At 45.9% G+C, this 18,640-nt stretch overlaps 2 protein-coding genes across 4 annotated transcripts in view; one reads left to right on the plus strand and one right to left on the minus strand.

Moving 5' to 3' along the window:
- Top3a (DNA topoisomerase III alpha) overlaps positions 1 to 8,250 on the minus strand; it is a 41,433-nt gene extending 33,183 nt beyond the window's left edge. Inside the window, exons 1-2 of one of the 3 annotated variants that reach the window (XM_040748780.1) lie at positions 8,165 to 8,250; positions 7,879 to 8,033 (exon numbers count right to left, since the gene is read on the minus strand). In XM_040748780.1, the coding sequence (XP_040604714.1) occupies positions 7,879 to 7,977 (99 nt within the window). In that variant the 5' untranslated portion in view covers positions 7,978 to 8,033; positions 8,165 to 8,250. Of the gene's footprint in view, positions 1 to 7,878 lie in introns of all 3 variants that reach the window. The other 2 variants (XM_040748782.1, XM_040748779.1) reach the window with 2 other exon arrangements.
- A 131-nt stretch (positions 8,251 to 8,381) lies between these two features.
- Smcr8 (SMCR8-C9orf72 complex subunit) lies at positions 8,382 to 18,212 on the plus strand. The gene is made up of 3 exons (XM_013111768.3): positions 8,382 to 8,647; positions 8,965 to 11,320; positions 12,951 to 18,212. Exons 2-3 carry the CDS (start codon positions 8,970 to 8,972, stop codon positions 13,402 to 13,404), a joined length of 2,805 nt encoding a protein of 934 aa, XP_012967222.1. The 5' UTR covers positions 8,382 to 8,647; positions 8,965 to 8,969; the 3' UTR covers positions 13,405 to 18,212.
- The last annotated feature ends 428 nt before the right edge of the window (positions 18,213 to 18,640 follow it).

An 18,640-nucleotide genomic window follows, 5' to 3' on the forward strand; every position in this document is an offset into this window, starting at 1 on the left:
TTTAAAGAAGGAAATCAGAGAAGGAAATATTCTCAAGTTCTTCCAAACAGAAGTCATAATTAGAAAGGCCTTGATTCATCTCAACAGATGGCAGAACTGGTAAAAGGTTAAAAACCATAAGCTCCCCCCAAGCCCAAGTCACCCCCCAGACAGACACTCAACAGGCCTTGGCAGTAAGTAAAAAGTAAAACAGTTAATTTTTCTTCTTTTGGTTGAGACAGGGTTGCTGTGGAAAAACCCTTATATACACTGTGAAGATGTGTTGCTCTCATTGCTAATAAAAAGAGTCTTGGCCAATAGCCAGGCAGGATTTTTGGGTTAGAGAGAATGCTGGAAAGAAGAAGGGTGGAGACTGAGGAGTTGGGAGCCAGACTCGGATGAAACAACGTGGGAAGTTCATAGATGAGGTAAACAACCCACGGGGCAGCACATAGATTAATAGAAATGGGTTAATTTAAGTTGTAAGAGCTGGCAGGAGATAAGCTAAGCTATCAGCCAAGCATTTACAATTAAAAAGTTTTAGTGTGGTTATTTGGGAACTGGCTTTTGGGAAAGAAAAGTCTGCCTGCATAGGGTCTCTCTACCTAGCCTTGGCTGGTCTTGAACTTGCTATGTAGAACAAGCTGGTCTCCAACTCACAGTGATCTGTTTGTGTCTGACTCCTGAGTACTGACTGGGATTAAAGGTATGTGCCAACGCCGGGCGTTGGTGGCGTACGCCTTTAATCCCAGCACTCGGGAGGCAGAGGCAGGCGGATCTCTGTGAGTTCTAGGCCAGCCTGGTCTACAGAGTGAGTTCCAGGACAGCCTCCAAAGCCACAGAGAAACCCTGTCTCGAAAAACCAAAAAAAAAAAAAAAAAAAAAAGGTATGTGCCACCATATCTGACTTGAAAATAGTTTTGGTCAATAGCATGGTCTTAAACACCTGTTTTAGATTCCTTTCTGTTTCTGTGATAAAATGTTCTTACTAAAAAATTTAGGGGAAGAAATGCTGGTTACAGGCCACCATTGAGGGAAGTCACAGCAGGAACTCGAAGCAGAAACTATGGGGCAGGCACTGCCTGCTAGCTCATGCTTAGCTACATTTCTTATACAGCTCAAGATTGCCTACCCAGGGAATGGTGCCATGAACAAGGGACTGTCCTATATCAGCAAACAAGACAACCTCCACAGGCATGTCCACAGGCTAATCTGAGCTGGACAATCCTCCAATTAGGACCCTCCCTTACACAAACAATTCTAGGTAATTCTAGGCTGTGTCATCTTAACCTGACAGGAAAATATACCAAAGATTAAAATGACTAGAATGTTCTTATCAACTGTCTAAGGGTTCATACTCCCTAGAAATTAGGCTTAAGCCCACATGAAACATTATTAGGACAACCATTTCTCACTAGTAATTTTTTTCTTGATATTGAAAATGCTGTCCAGATTCATAATTTCAGGTCTTGCTTCAATTTCAATACTGTCCCCACACTCAATAAATAAGATTTTAAAAAAGAAAGCATTTCTAGAGGCTGGAGAGATGACTAAGTGGTTAAGAACGCTGGCTGCTCTTCCTGAGATCCTGAGTTCAATTCCTAGCAACCACATGATGGCTCATAACCATTTGTACTGAGATCTGGTGCCCTTTTCTGGCATGTAGGGACACATGCAGAGACAGAATATTGTATATATAATAAATAAATAACTCTTATTGTTTGGTTGTTTTTTATTTGTTTCTTTTTTGAGACAGAGTTTTTCTGTGTAGTTTTGGAGGTTCTCCTGGAACTTGCTTTGTAGACCAGGCTGGCCTCAAACTCACAGAGATCTGCCTGCCTCTGCCTCCCGAGTGCTGGGATTAAATTTTAAAAAAGAAAGGAAGAAAAAAGAAAGAAAGAAAGAGAAAGAAAGGAAGGGAGGGAGGAAGGAAAGATTTCTATTTCTAATGATACCCAAAAGAATAAAATGCTTTGGGCTTGGGTATGGTTACTGAAATATTTGAATGACATGCATGATGCTCATGGTTCTATATTCTGTTCAGTGCTACCAAAAACAAAAAAGCACTCAGTGATAAACTTTATCAAGGAAGTTGAAAGACTGGCAAACTAGAAACATTGATGCACTACTCAAAATAAAAATGAAAATTTTAAATATTTAGAAGGGCAAACATGCTTGTTGAAGACTTAAAAGATGCCAATAATCCTGGCTTAGAAGCACACACTGGTAATCTCAATACTTAGACAGCTGAAGCAGGAGGGTCACTGCAAGTTTCGGGCCAGTCTTGGGCTACAGAGTGAGACCTTGGATCTTAGTTTCCCTTCCTGCTGCAGTGGCAAAGGCAACTTATTCAGCTCATGATCCCAGGTTACAGTCCACTATGGCAGGGAAATCACAACAGCAGAGTTTGGGAGAGAAGTGGTCACATTACAGCCAGTTAAGAGCAAAGAGCAATGAATAAATGTGTGCATGCTTGTGTACATCTTGTCTTCTTCACTCTTACATAACCCAGGATCCCCTGTCTAGGGAAGGTACAAAAACAAGAAAGTTGATCATAAAATTCATATGGAATTGCAATGGTTCCAAAATGATCCTGAAAAAGAATAAAGCTGGAGGACTCAATCTTCCCAATTTTAAAACTCACTATAAAACTACAATAACTAGAAACATCAGATTTAATTTAAAAACAAACAAGAAACCTGCAGAGATCATGAGAGCTAAGAATATAGCTCAGTAGCAATACTTGCCTGATAGGGAATGTCTTCTGTATTTGTTTGTCTTATTGGTTGATGAATAAAGCACTGTTGGCCAATAGGGAAGCAAGATAGGTGGGACTAGGAAAGGAGGAGGACATGAGAGGAGTAACAGGTCTGGACTCTTTCTCCAGTAAAATAAGACCATGTGGAAATACTTAGATTGATATAAATGGATTAATAATTAATACAGAGATAGACAATAAGATACTCTAGCTAACGGCAAACAGCATTATAACTAATATAGCATCCATGTGCGTCTTTGGGGCAAGGCAGCTGTGGAACCAGATACCATTTTGTTACGGAATTGCTTTCTTGATTTGGTTCCTTAATCCTAGGATTAAGGCTTTTTCTTGCTAATTGATCTTTGACAAGGGTACCAAGTCAATTCAAACAACAGACTTCATCAAATGATGCTGGGACAAATAGATTTCCATATACTAAAAGGTGGGACGTACATATAGAAATATGAACTAAAAAAAAAGTAGATTAGTTGGGCGGTGGTGGCGCACGCCTTTAATCCCAGCACTCCAGAGGCAGAGGCAGGTGGATCTCTGTGAGTTTGAGACCAGCCTGGTCTACTGAGCGAGTTCCATGACAGCCTCCAAAACAATACAGAGAAACCCTGTCTTGAAAAAAAACCAAAAAAAAAAAAAAAAAAAGTAGATCAAACACAACTAAAACTTTGGGCCAGCAAAATGGTTCAGAGAGTAAAGTTGATTGCCAAACTTGATGATCTGAGTTCAATTCCTGAAAACCACATGGTAAAAGAGAAAACTGCCAGGCGTTGATGGTGCACACTTTTAATCCCAGCACTTGGGAGGCAGAGGCAGGTGGATCTTTGTGAGTTCGAGGCCAGCCTGGTCTACAGAGCCAGTTCCAGGACTGCCTCCAAAACAATACAGAGAAACCCTGTATCAGAAAAAGAGAGACAGAGAGAGAGAAAGAGAGAGAGAGAGAGAGAACTGACTCCTACAAGTGTTCTTCTGACCTCTATACACATGCTGTGGCACATGAGCAGCCATACAGGCACAGATACCATATATGAAAGAATAAGAAGTTAAACTGTAAGACTCTCAAGAAAAAAAATATGTAAATACATTTTTTTGACACTGGATTTGACAATGACATTAAAAGTGAGCTAGGGCTGGGCGTTGGTGGCACACGCCTTTAATCCTAACACTCTGAAGCAGAGGCAGGTGGATCTCTGTGAGTTCGAGGACAGCCTGGTCTACAAAGCAATACAGAGAAACCCTGTCTCGAAAAACCAAAAAAAGTGAGCTACAGTTTGGTGTTAGAACAGTTGCCTAGTCCATGCAAAGCTTTAGGTTTGTTGCACAGCTAAATTCCTCCAAAAAAGATAACTAAATAGTTGAAAAGTAACTCAGTATCATTGGTTAATAAGCCATTACAAAAATGTAAATTAAAAACACAGTACCTTTTCAGACCTGTTAGGATGTCAATAAAGTAAAAACAACAAGAAATGCAAGTGTTCCTAAAGCATGTAGAAAAGTGTGGTGATTCCTGAAAAAGTTAAAGTAGCTACCATATATCCCAACAATCCCACTTGTAGGACTCCCATAATTTTAATAGCTTTTCAAATAGGAACTTGCAAATCAGCAAGTCCTATTCATAATAAACAAAAGGTAGAAACTAAAAATGCCCACCAATTGATAAACACCAGATCCATCTAGTCAATAAAATGTTCAACCATGAAAAGAAACAGTACTAATATATGCTACAATGTGGACACATTTAAAAAACATTATGCAAAATTAAATAAATCTGACACAAAAGCAATGCTTTGTCTGTTTCCATTTATAAGAAATGTCTAGAATAGGCAAATCCAAAGTGGATTAGTGCTATGTATCTTGTCATACTTCTATAATCATGTTGGGAGGTGGGAGTAGGAAAATCAAGATTGCAAGGCTTAGGTGTCTGGAGTTAGGCCAACTGCCTTCTGCAATGCCCAAATAGCTACTTCTTGGAACTATAAATTCAGTTTCAAGACATTAGCTTTTGGAGTGGGGGGATTCAATTTGGAGGGTTGTATAGAGATACGGAGATGGTTTAGTTGCTTAAGAGTGTTCACTGATCTTCCAGATGAGCACCTGCCCAAGCCTCTTGGAACTGGGTTCAGTTCCAGAGGACCCAATGCCCTTTTCTGGTCTTGAAAGGCACAAGCAAACATGGGGCACTAGCTCACACACACCAACATAGAGAAAAATAAAAATATGATAAATTGGTTATTCCAGCTTAAAGAGAGGAAGAAAATAAAAGTTTATGGCCAGCCTCCACCACCTAGCAACTTTATGGTCAGCCTCATCTAGATGAATGAGACCCTAACTCAAAAATCCAACCCCCCACTAACAACAACAGTTACTGAAGGCACTCTGGCCAGCTCTAGCATAGCATGCATGGCTCTGACAGGCCTTGCCCTTCTCTTCCATTCCCTCTGCTTTGCTAAAAACTATTAGATTACATTCCTAAAGTGCCACCAAGGTCTATTCCCTTATTTGTCCACATCCTCCTCCTGAGGCTGACTACCAAGGTCCAGCTATCAGAGTATTGAAGTCCAGCAATCAAAAGCCCCCTTTGGCTCACCCAATTAACATGCCCAATTAAAATTAAACACCTCATCCTAACACAGGGTTTCCCATTTTACCTTTACAAACTGCCATTTTCCTATGCCATGTCTGTTTCCTCTCTATCCAGAAGCAGTCTTTTGTCCCCCCCCCAGGACAAACATCCCTACCTCCTCTCCCTTGTTCCCTTCCCCTTCTTACTTGTCCTCGATCTCCTGTGTTTATCTCTTATTCCCTGCCCTCTGTCCCTCTGGGGTAAATAAATCTTTGTGCTGAGAATGTGACCTTGGGAGTCCTGAATCAATACTGTTCCTTTCAGTAACAACAGAGCAGGTTAATAGTGGTGAGCATGACAAGAGCAAGCAATGGCACTCCTTCTGGAACTAGGTAGTATAATGGTTATACTACTACTACCCACACTTAGCACACTTAAGCTTGTTGTAAGACATTTTCTTGAAGGGCGTTGGGGGGGGGGTGTACGCCTTTAATCCCAGCACTTGGGAGGCAGATCTCTGTGAGTTCGAGGCCGGGCTGGTCTACAGAGCGAGTTCCAGGACAGCCTCCAAAACAATACAGAGAAACCCTGTCTGGAAAAACCAAAAAAAAAAAAAAAAAAAGACATATGGAACATGAGCCCCCCTCCCCAAAAGCCAAGGTCCTGAAACTGAGCCCAAAGTTCCAGGAAGCAGGTATTTGAGGATTGTAGAAGGCAACTGGCCCAACTCCAGACACCCAGTGGTGGAGTTCGGCCACCTCTTTGACAACAGGCAGACAGTGTATCTAAGGAAAATAGCTAACTTCCTCATTCTGCCCCAAACAAATTTCTCTCCACCCTGTTCCCTATCCTTAGTTTTAAAAACCTCAGCCTAAAGCAAGTAATGCTATTTGCTTGAACTCTGGTCACCCAGGGCCTAGGTCCTGTGCCCTAATCATGCATAATAAGAACTATAAACTCACCTGTCTGGCATTAATAATGATTGCTCTAGCTGTCTGAGGTCACCTAAATTCTCATCTTTTATTTCTTCCTACAAACTTAATTCTTACTTATCCTTACAGACCACAACAATTCTCTGATGTAGTTAACCAGGAGACAAGACTGAGCTTCGTAATGACTTGACAGCTTTTCCTTCTCCCTGCATAATCTGCCATCTGGAGATGAGATGGAAGACAGTCTCCTGAGACTGTCAGTTCTCTGAATAAAGCACTGTTTTAAAGATTCAGTCCTATGTATGTATTCATTGGTCTCTGCAAAGCAGCAACATGCTCTGTTATTCCAGCCTCAACATTTTATGTGTCACAATGATACATGATTAAGAAGCCCTGGCTTTGGGCTGGAGAGATGGCTCAGAGGTTAAGAGCCCTGGCTGCTCTTTCAGAGGTACTGAGTTCAATTCCCAACAACCACATGGTGGCTCACAACAATCTGTAATGAGCTCTGGTGCCCTCTTCTGGCATGTAGGCAGAATGTATATATAATAAATAAATAAATCTTTAAAAAAAATCCTTCACTTGGTCTACATAATGAGTCCCACCACACAGGGTTACACTACACTCTGTCTTGGAAAACAAAAATGAAAAGGAAAGAGAGACAGAGAGGAAGTATCCCAGGCTTAGTGGGGAATTAGTGTGGGGGGGTGGGGGGTCCTTAAAAATAGACATTTAAGGGGCTGGAGAGATGGCTCAATGGTTAAGAGCACTTGCCGGAGTACCTAGGTTTGATTCCCAGCAGTACCCACTTCTGGCCTCCATGGGCATACATGTGATACATAGGCATACATGCAGGCATAGGCGAAGGGAGGTGGGGAGGAAGGGTCAGACAGACAGACAGACATTAAAGCAGTAGTTAGGGTAGATGTCAAGCGCTAGGAAGGCAGAGGCAAACAGAGCTCTTGTTTGTTCAAGGCCAGAAACCCTATCTCCGTAAAAGAAATCACTACTCAAGGATATCCGACACTTTGAAGAGGTGAAGTTGGGGGCCAGTGTCCACCCAACTTTGGCTCCCCTCCCACTATTTCAGAACTGTAGACAGAGGTCTAGAGATCCTGCTATTTACAAAGAGAACGTATCAGAAAGAGTTCTTGGGGTGCTAACCTTTTCATCTTCCCTTTGTCAAGAGATAGTCCTATGTGTTACTCCTAGGGTGCCACCTAGACATAAAGTCACTAGAACTGCAGCATGCAGAGAAATGACCGATAAGCAAGGTTTGAACGCCAAGTTAAAGGAGTTCGGTACAGGTTTCCAACTCAACTGAACTTCAGACTCACCAAGAAAGAATGTTAACATAACATGTTAGCTCGCAAGCGCTCCAGACTCACAGAAGACTCACAGGTATTTGAGACAATCAGACAGTGACGAAGGGCAGAGATCTATTAAACGCCGTTAAAGTCCTATGTTTAAAGCAGACTGAAGTTTGAGGAGAGACTGACGGGTGAGGACGGATGGGAGGGGGCTTCTGCCGCCGCGCTAGAGGCGGAGTCGCTTTTTCTCCTCGGCTACGAGTACCCCACGCGATCTAACTTTGTGGGCGTTCCTCAAGGAAGCCAAACCGAAATGCTTCTTACCCGCCGCATACGACCATTGGACAGCAAGTCGGCGATCCCCTTGGCAGCGTCGTTTTTCTCCGCCACACAGAGAACTTTTCGCACTCCTCGGAAGGCCATTTCTATGGCAGCACGGGACAAGGCACGGCCTCCAGGCCGTCGCTGCCACTGGAACGCTAAGAGGGTGATTGGGAAGATCATTTCCTAGGCCCTGCGCCAGCAGCAACTCCACGGTACCCCGTACATGTTGGGGAACCCAGAGAAGAAGCCACGAGGCACACCTCCGAGAGCCACTTTAATAATGCACCTTTTCCAGGTCACTGCTGCCACAACGTGGAATCCACACCTCAGAATCCCGCTTAAACTCGCGCTCACGGGAAACTTCCGCTAACCGAGCTACCTCGAACTACAACTCCCAGAATGCTTCATGCCCTGGCACGCCCACCTAGCACCGTTTCTCCTCTTCCCTTCCACCCCGCTGTGTCCTACTTTCTCTTTCTTTAGGACAGTGGTTGGTCAATGGGACTTGTTCTCAGGAGGGATTGATTGACAGTGCCTTAAAAGGCATCACTTACTCGGAAGTCACTGTGAGCGTTTCCGGGTCACGCGACGCTGAAGCTTGGGAGTCATGTGATACGAAGATGGTGGTTCCGCGGTAGCTTCCGTGGGACAGTCCTAGGAGCCGCGACAGTTTCTGCCCTTAGGTCGTGGAGAGGCCCATTTAAGTCACTGCAGCCGTCCGCGACTAGAATTAAGGACCTGATCCGAGCTGGGGCTGTTGATGTCACTGGTAGGTTCCGGGAAGTGCTAGTGACCTCGGTTCAGAAGCCTTGCGCCGGCCGGGGAAACATCCGGAGAGTAGCTAGCCTCCTCCGTCATCTGGGCTTGCAGCTTTGGAGTTCATGAGGCTTCCCGGAGCTTCCCAGGTCCCAAACCTTGAGAATCTTCGGGAATCTGAATTATTGGGTGTGTGAGAGGCAGCTTAGGACCCCTAGAAGTGCAAAGAAGGCCGCAGGAGCTTCGCTTCCTCATCCAGAAGTCGGACTTCCCCGCCGACTAACCCCGCATTATTTTCCATTTCCTCTCAATGTTCTTTCCGTATTTCAGGAAATATGATCAGCGCCCCTGATGTGGTGGCCTTCACCAAGGAAGATGAGTACGAGGAAGAGCCTTACAATGAGCCCGCCTTGCCGGAGGAGTACTCGGTACCTCTCTTCCCCTATGCCAGCCAGGGGGCTAACCCCTGGTCTAAACTGTCCGGGGCCAAGTTCTCCAGGGACTTCATCCTTATTTCCGAGTTCTCTGAGCAGGTGGGACCCCAACCCTTGCTGACTATCCCCAATGACACCAAAGTTTTTGGCACTTTTGATCTCAATTACTTCTCCTTGAGGATCATGTCAGTGGACTACCAGGCTTCGTTCGTAGGTCACCCTCCTGGTTCTGCCTACCCCAAGTTGAACTTTGTGGAGGACTCTAAAGTGGTGCTGGGAGACTCCAAGGAAGGGGCCTTTGCATATGTGCACCACCTTACCTTGTATGACCTGGAGGCCCGTGGCTTTGTAAGGCCCTTTTGTATGGCTTATATCTCTGCAGACCAGCATAAAATCATGCAGCAGTTCCAGGAGCTTTCGGCTGAATTTTCCAAAGCGTCCGAGTGCTTGAAGATGGGTAACAGGAAGGCATTTGCTGGGGAACTTGAGAAAAAGCTGAAAGACTTGGATTACACAAGGACAGTGCTGCACACAGAAACTGAGATCCAGAAGAAAGCCAATGACAAAGGCTTTTATACATCTCAGGCAATTGAGAAAGCCAATGAACTAGCTAATGTGGAGAAGTCCATCATTGAGCATCAAGATTTGCTGAGGCAGATCCGCTCATACCCTCGTCAGAAGATGAAGATACCTGATTTGCATCCTGGTGATATGGAGCATACCCAAGATCAGGCTGACCAGGTATCCGCTACCTCTAACCCTGAGGAGTCAGCTAATGCAGACCTTTATACCTGCAGACCGGCTTACACCCCAAAACTCATCAAAGCAAAGTCCACCAAGTGTTTTGACAAGAAGTTGAAGACCTTGGAGGAACTCTGTGACACTGAGTATTTCACGCAGACCCTGGCCCAGCTTAGCCACATTGAACACACGTTCAGAGGGGACCTATGCTATCTCCTGACCCGTCAGATTGACAGAGCACTTCGAAAGCAACAGCACATAACAAATTTCCTCTTTGAAGACTTTGTAGAGGTTGATGACAGGATGGAGAAACAAGAGAATTTGCCTTCTCAACCCAGTCAGGACAGACTGCCTTCCAGGCCTGTGGAAGAATGCCCCATTCCTAAAGTGTTGATTAGTGTTGGTTCTTACAAGTCCAGTGTGGAGTCTGTGTTGATCAAGATGGAGCAGGAACTTGGAGATGACGAGTATAAGGAAGTGGAGGCCACAGAGTCAAGCAGCTTCGACCCCCAAGAAAACCTGGACTACCTGGATATGGACATGAAAGGGAGCATCAGTAGTGGGGAAAGCATCGAGGTTCTGGGCACTGAGAAGTCATCTTCCGTGCTGTCCAAATCTGACAGCCAGGCCAGCCTCACGGTGCCCTTGAGTCCCCGTGTAGTCCGTAGCAAGGCAGTCAGCCACAGGACAATTAGTGAGGACAGTATTGAAGTCTTAAGCACCTGCCCGTCTGAGGCCCTCATTCCCGATGACTTTAAGGCCAGCTACCCAAGTGCCATTAATGAGGAAGAAACCTATGCAGAAAATGAGGGGGGCATCCGTTTCCAGGCAAGTGTCAGCCCAGCAGAACTGCGTGAGACTCAGGAGGGCAGCTTGGAAAATACCCCATCCCAAATAGACTCCAGCTGCTGTATTGGAAAGGAGAGTGAAGGTCAGCTGGTTCCTCTTCCCACTCCAGCTTACACTCTCTCTGATGAGGATGGTGTGGTGAGCATCCCCCCACAGCGCTACAGGCAGAAGGATCAGGGGATCCATGTGGACGTCATGATGGAAAACACTGACCCTTCCAGAGACAACAGTTGTGAAATGTTCCCTGCTTATGAGCTGGATCCAAGCTGCCTTCTGACTAGCCGAGATATTAGTAAAACGAGCCTGGATAACTACTCGGATACCACAAGCCACATGAGCAGTGTGGCCTCTACCAGCTCGGACAGAATCCCCTCTGCTCACTCTGCTGGCCTGTCCTCTGAGAGACACAAAAAGAGAGCCGGTCAGAACGCCTTAAAATTCATCCGCCAGTACCCTTTTGCCCACCCAGCTATCTACTCCCTACTTAGTGGGAGGACACTTGTGGTCCTGGGTGAAGATGAAACCATAGTCAGGAAGCTTGTAACTGCACTGTCCATCTTTGTCCCCAGCTATGGCTACTATGCCAAGCCAGTGAAGCACTGGATTTCCTCCCCTTTGCACATTATGGATTTTCAGAAGTGGAAACTTATTGGCCTACAGAGGTAATGGTTCCAGGTGGTGGGGAAGAGCACTAGACATTAAGAGATGAAGCAGGTTGTTCTGTGGCCCCCAGGAAAGGGAAGCTTGCTTTCTGGACAATGGATAACCCAACTCACTGTTCTTACCTTTGGCAAATCACTCTTGATTTCATTGCCACTCTGTCATGGGGAGGGGGTTCACAGTTGCTAAGTGATTGCCAGTCCTGGCCCCTTCCTGCTTCCATGTCAGAACTGTTTGGGAGAATTATTCTTTGTGTGTTTGGTGCTAGCGATAGAACCAGGGCCTGCATATGCTAGGCAGACAAACTACTTCTGAATTATATTCCCATCCCCTGGGAGGTTTTGTTTGTTTGTTTGTTTTTTCGAGACAGGGTTTCTCTGTATTGTTTTGGAGGCTGTCCTGGAACTCACTCTATAGACCAGGCTGGCCTCGAACTCAGATCTGCCTGCCTCTGCCTCCCGAGTGCTGGGATTAAAGGCGTGCACCCATGAAGAGGAAGAAGACAAGACTCTGGGACATTTTTAATTGTAATCTACGCTCCCAGGTCAATGCCTGGTTAGGTAGTAGATGTTTAATAAATAATTATGATATGTACCAAAAAGGAAAAAATAGTTGTGGTCCCAGTTGCGTTTCTTTTTGTATAGTGTCATGTTTTACATGAGTCCTAAATGTTAGAGGAAGGTCGTCTGTAAAATCTTGTCAGTTCTATTGACTGGACTGGTAGGGATTGCCTGCTCTTGTGGGAAGACTGCTCTAAAGGAGAGCTTTTTTGTTTTCTTGTGGTTCTGGAATGAAAACCCTGACCTGTACATGCAGGTAAATGTTCTACCTACTGTACTCACCCCCACTTGAGGAAAGCCAATTTTTTGGTTCAATTTACTTTTAGAAGCTTATTACAGAGTTTAAGAGGGGGAGACTCAGAGCACTGTGCTGTGCTGTCTGAACCAGGTCTAAAGGTCATCCACATGGTGGACAAGAAGCCAGCTGGCACAGAGGGGAGCATTACACAGCGAAGCAAAACAGAGGGGAAGAAAAGGAACCTCTGCCTTTCTGAGAAACTTGGGAGTTTTTAGGGAACGTCCTCAGAAGGCTGAGCACTTGGCCTGTCCCGCTTCACCTCGGAATACATGCTGCTGGGCAGTAGGGACACAGCATGGAGGGAGATGCAACCCCAGGGCTCTAGAATGGAGAATTCCTTAGCAGCCACCACGATGGCTAGGTGTGGGCTCACGGTACTGAGGCCCCATCCTAAGGTGACCCCAGGAGGAACAGTAACAATGAGAAGTATCTCCGTCTCAGAGACGAGGCTCACAAAGGGTAAAGGAGGTTGACTAAGCTAATAGCCCAGAGATGAGGGAGGCCTGAAAATGCTGCAGTCTGCTGTGAGGGAGAGCAGATAGGCAGGTGCTCCGGAAGCACCAGTGAGTTCGGCCTACTCTGTGGAGCATCCATTTAGTCAAATAACAGATGCTTAGGCCATCAGGAATCAAATTGCCCAGGGCCTTGGGAACCAAAGCATTTGAATTTCCTCTAGGGCCACTGTATGCTAGTTGGGTGGGAGTTAGTTTGGGGACCATGAGCCTCATCTAAGTATTTGCCTCCATTTTTCTGACCTTGACCTATCTTTTTCAGGGTGGCCTCCCCTGCCAGTATGGGTACCCTCCATACCCTGAGTCGTTACAGCCGCTACACAAGCATCCTAGACCTGGACAGCAAGACCCTCCGCTGCCCCTTGTACAGGGGTACACTGGTGCCCCGCCTGGCTGACCATCGCACTCAGATCAAGCGGGGCAGCACATACTACCTACACGTCCAGAGCATGCTCACCCAGCTCTGCTCCAAGGCATTCCTCTACACCTTCTGCCACCACCTACACCTGCCTGCCCACAGTGAGGAAACACAAGAAGCAGTGGCCAGCAGGCAAACCAGCTTCCTAAAGCTCAACCTGGGACTCATGAATGAGGATATCAAAGTAGTGCAGTACCTGGCTGAGCTGTTGAAACTGCACTACATGCAAGAGTCACCTGGGACCACCCACCCCCTGCTCAGGTTTGACTATGTCCCCAGCTTTTTGTACAAAATCTAAGGGTTCCAGCCACTGTGACCAAGACCTGTGACTTGATAATGGGGAGGGAGAAGGGCTGGTGTGACTAAATGGTTGCCTGAGCTGGAGTGTTGAGCTTTCTGGGGTCAGCGGGAAGGAAACAGGTGGTAGTCGTGGGTCCCATCTCACTCTGGGCAGTGTGTGAAGTGGGCTGAGGAGAGGTGGAGCCTGGCTCTCCAGAGGTGGCTGGAAGAACTGCAGCTGCTCTTGGTTCCATGGGGAAGTGGCTGCCAAATAAGGGGGTGGCCTTAATTTCCCAAGGCCAGGCAGTCTGAGAAAGCTCCAGACCCTGTGGGGCTGGAAAAGATGAGGCTAAGTAGCCAAAGCCTGGATGACACCCAAGTGGCAGAATCAGCCTGGGAACTGTGGTGTGTATGACACAGGACAGCCATCACCTCCATCTACCTCTACCAAGGTCCTTTACTTGGCTTCCTGGAGCCCGATAACAGGGGAGACCCCTGAACAAGGACGTGGAGGAACAGTGATCCGGTCAGTTGAAGAGACACATCTGGGCTCTGGGTGGATACAGACCATAAGTGGCCCTTTGTCCTGGCCTCCTCTCTGTCAAGGAAGTGCTTATTGAGTTCCTGGGGTCATTCCTCATGGTGGTCCTGGATATGAAGCAGATGTCAAACAGCTACAGCCAGTACAAGAACTATCTGGGGAGCTGTAGATGAAGCAGGTCATAGGCCATCCCCACTATGTGAGAGAAGCTGCCCACTGGCTCCTCTCGGCCATAACATGAACTTGGGTGCCTCTGGAAAGCCTGCAGCACTTTATTACCTCTCCTGGGGGTTGGGGCTTAGTGACAGCTGAGTTCTGACTGGAACATAGGAGCAAGGCTATCCTGTACCAGCTCCTGGGTGGCTGTTATTATATTCCCCATCTGGGAGGCTGTGTGCACCTCCATCCTTACAATCATCCCCATGTAATTCTCTCTTCCATTCAAAGAACTTTGAGCCTGGGAGGGAGGCACCTTCTTGTCCCCACCTGACCCCCTGGTGGCCATCGTCCTGACCTCCCTGGGACTCCTATTGCAGCTGTTCCTGTTGTGCTCCATATTGTGCTTCTCACTGTCTTGAAAATGTGAGACCTGTTTAAAAAATGTTTTCTCAGCCAGGCTGCGGTGGTGCACACCTTTAATCCCAACACTCCAGAGGCAGAGGCAGCTGGATCTCAGTGAGTTCAAGGCCAACCTGGTCTAAGTTTCACGACAGCCAGGGCTGTTACACAGAGAAAACCTTTCTCGGAGGGGAAATGTTTTCTCTCTAAATAGAAGCTCTGTTTGTTATTGCTGCTTTTTATTTTGCTATCAAGACAAAACCCTGCAGTAAACTGGACCTGCATCAGCCCTGTGCATGCATCTGTTAGATGCTCTGTCCCCTGCACTCGGGTCTGTCAGCTGGCAACACCACTGAAGTCTCTAACAAGAAGGAACCCTGTAGAAGCCAAGTAACCAAACAAAGATGGCTTGTAGCATGCCATGTGTCTTTGACACAAAGTTGCAACCTGTTTGTTCTGGTCCATGGCTTCAGGTCATGGTCCCCATTTCATTTTAGACAGGATGTGGTTTTGCTTCTGAGGTTTTGTCAGAACCAGGATTTTGTCATTGTCTGTTACATGTATTTACAGACACCTTAGCTGCTGTGGTTTCTCTTCATGGGCTTCTTCATCTACTATTGCTTCTTAGTAGCTAAGTGCCGTTTCCTCAGGCCTCCAAGGATGAATGTGCTAATGGAGTTCAAGAGTCAGGCTGGGAAGTGACAGTTGCTGGTACTGCAGCCTCAGCTTGGGGACTGGAAGGTGAACACTGTTCCCTGCACTGAGAAAGGTGGATGGGCTGCCCACTTTGGCCTTCAGCACACTGAAAGCACAGATTTGAGTGCTCTCAACTGGAGCTCCAGATACCAGGTACCTCCTTGGCATTCAGCCACAGGGTGACCCAGAAGACAAAGCCAAGCCTGGTGTGCAGTGGGCATAACAGTCTTGTGTGGCAGCTGTGGCGATGGCAAACAGGTGCCTCTTGAATGGCTTCTCACTAAATGCAGATTAACAAGGGGTCAAACTCTATTTACTTTGTTTTTGAGACAGTATCTCATGTAACCCAGGCTGAGTTCAAACTCAGAATGTACCAAGGATAACCCTATAAACTCTTACTTTTTTTTTCTTTTGTTTGTTTTTCAAGACAGGGTTTCTCTGTGGCTTTGGAGGCTGTTCTGGAATTTGCTCTGTAGACCAGGCTGGTCTCGAACTCACAGAGACCTACCTCTGCCTCCCGAGTGCTGGGATTAAAAGTGTGCGCCGCCGCCACCTGGCAACCCTAAACTCTTGAGCCTTCTGCCTCCACATCCCCAATTGCTGAGATTATGGGTATATGCCACCAGTACTAATGTCTAGATTTAGACTTTGGTTTGGATTTGAAAGGATCATTTAATGCTGAAATCATGTTTCCTCTCGGGATTAGTCACAGAGACTGAGTTTGGACAAAGGCAGTTAATGCTTTGCTCCTCTGCTTTAGAGGACTGGAATCTTCTAGAAGACATGTATGTATACACCTCTATGCTGTGAAGACCTATGCAGCAGAACTCAACTCCTGAAATTTTCATATACCCATTGGGTGGTGGCGCACATCTCTAATCAATCCCTGCATTCAAGGCAGACAGATGGATCTCTTGTGAGTTAGAAGTCACCCTGATCTACATGAGGAGTTCCAGGCCAGCCAGGGCTACACAATGACATCCTGTCTCAAAGAACAAAAGGTTTCCACTGGAAGTGTTAGGCTAGTAAGGCTTTTGTTTGTTTTATTCTTGAGACAGTCGTGTATAGCCCAGGATAATTTTGAACTCTGTAGCTAAGGCTGACTTTGAACTTCTGATCCTCCTGCCTCCACATGCTGAGATTGCAGGACTGTTCTGGCTAGATTACACGATTTTGGGGAATGAACCAAGGATCTCATACATACTAGGCAAGCACCCTACCAACTGAACTACACCCCTCTAGCCTGGCTAATAAAGATAACAGAGCTCTTCTTTATTCCTATTATTTTGAGTCCTGGCACTAAAACTGGTAAGTCAGGTTTATTTCAACTTGACTGCCAAGCAATTACTTCCCTTCCTGTTTTAAAGATTGTTCAGTTTAAGAACCATTCAACTGAGCTGGTACATTGTTCTACCATGATACAAGTCATGCTTATACGTTACTCAACGTTCACATACTCCACTATCGAGATCAGGCCATGGTCTTCTATACAATGTGGAACATACTGGCTTTAGTTGCCACCTCCTGTCTCACCATTTCCCTTCAGTTGAACCTTGACTTTAAAATGTTTTAATTCCGCCAGGTGGTGGTGTCACATGCTGGCAAATCTCTGGGTTCGAAACCACCTGATCTACACAGACCCTGTCTCAAAAACAAATGGTTTAACCCCTCCATGATTTGCTACTGAAGTGTCTGAAGTTACTCTTAAACTTGGAACTGGACTTCAGTCATTCCTGATCTGACCTTTAACTCCTTTATTTTAGAACAGTTGCAATATGTAAAATACAAAGGATTTCAACCCCATCTAAATTAGTTCCCATCTCCTAATCCTAGGAAAGCAGACCTCCCTTCTCCTTTGCCAAGTGTCAAAGCCAGCAGTGTAGTGCTGTGTGGTACTGGAGTCAGAACTCCTAGGTTGTCTTGTATGCATCTTGGCTACCAGCCTGCTTCACTGTCCATGCCACTCCCCAGCCTGAGTGCTACATATTGGACCAATGTCATGTGCTACAGCCGCCATGGTTTTTCTCCCAAATGGTTGGGTAGTAGTAGTTCACCTAGTCAGGGATCATGTACCATTAGGTATGCAAGGCCTCTGGAGGTACCAAATCCTCGTGGCAGTAGGCCATCCAGGCTACTTTCTACTTCCCTAGAAAACTCCTAAGAAAGTGCCTTGGCTTTCTGGCTTTACCCTAATACTGTGATCAAACTGGAATTGTTAAGGGACACACTCATACTTAGGCTGCAGAAAGATTAGATTTCTTTTGCTCTGAAAAAAAAAAAAACTTTGAGCTTAAACTTTGGCCCACTAAGCTTTGGGAAGAAACAGCAGGAACAGATGAGGCATAGCAGTGGGAAAAAAGCGTCCTACGGTGTTATCTACTGGTTTACAGTGTAGGTCCCTAGGAGGCCCTACTTGGAGCTGTGTGGTTGTCTTCAGAGAGGCAGGAATTAAGATTGCTAAAGTGTGCAGTGGCCCCACAATCAGAGATAAGGACCAGTATGCCACCCCGCCCTATGGAAACAGACACAGCTGTCTTCACTGGTGGAGACAGGACCAACAATGGACCAGCTCCCAAGGAGTCTTGGCCAAACTGTCTTATACTGGACAGCTGGAGCTACAGGCTGGACTGAGGCACACAGCAGTTAGTGAGCAGCACAGTCTGCAGTGAACTCTTGCTATTTTCTAAGAAGCTATTTTACTACTGCATGTCCCACCGTGTCTGTGAATGTGTCCCAACCTGCAAACTGCAGTCACAGTACTGGAACCAGAGCACTGCTGATGTGACTGTGTCCCACAGGCATTATACACAAAAGTTTAACCAGCGTAAATGCCAACAAATAGTATGAGGAGTGTACTTTTTAAGATATTAATTTATTTGAGTTCAGATATTTTTAAAATATAGAAACTGGTTGTATTTTTTAAAGCTATAATTCTTGTAGACATTCTGTGGGTAAAAATTTGATTGTGCATATTAAGTCACCAATGGTTTGCAATTCAGCAATGTGAAAAATAAAGACTCTTTGGGAAGGTAGCATGTGGGTTCCTAATTATAAGAAGGAGCTGGTTATCTCAGGAAAGTAGAATACAAAGCCTTTGGAAACCTCTGCTGATTCTCAAACCAGAAAGAGGTTTGCACTTCCACAGAGACACCAGTTCTACAAGGCTGTTTGTGTCCTAGGCATGAATCAAGGACATTATCAGACTGTGTATGTACAGTACCTCTAAGTGACACCCCTAGCCCTTCTATAACATTTCAAACTGCTGACAGTAATTTTTTTTAAACAAATGTTACATGTATTGCTATTTTGCCTGTATGTATGTCTGCACCTCATGTTTGCCTGGTACTCTCAGAAGCCAGTAGGTGTTGGATCCTCTGGAACCACAATTACAGATGACTGGGATCCGTCATGTGGGTGCTGGAGATCAGGGTCCCTCTGGAAGAGCAGCTGAGCCATCTTT

Source organism: Mesocricetus auratus, unplaced genomic scaffold (assembly GCF_017639785.1).
Source record: "Mesocricetus auratus isolate SY011 unplaced genomic scaffold, BCM_Maur_2.0 Super-Scaffold_100007, whole genome shotgun sequence".
Taxonomy (NCBI): Eukaryota; Metazoa; Chordata; class Mammalia; order Rodentia; family Cricetidae; genus Mesocricetus; species Mesocricetus auratus.

Excerpts from the sequence above, each read along its gene's own strand:
- Smcr8 (XM_013111768.3), top strand. The coding sequence starts at position 8,970 with ATGATCAGCGCCCCTGATGTGGTGGCCTTCACCAAGGAAGATGAGTAC. Across the intron at positions 11,321-12,950 it reads AAACTTATTGGCCTACAGAG|GGTGGCCTCCCCTGCCAGTA; the intron begins GTAATGGTTCCA and ends TATCTTTTTCAG.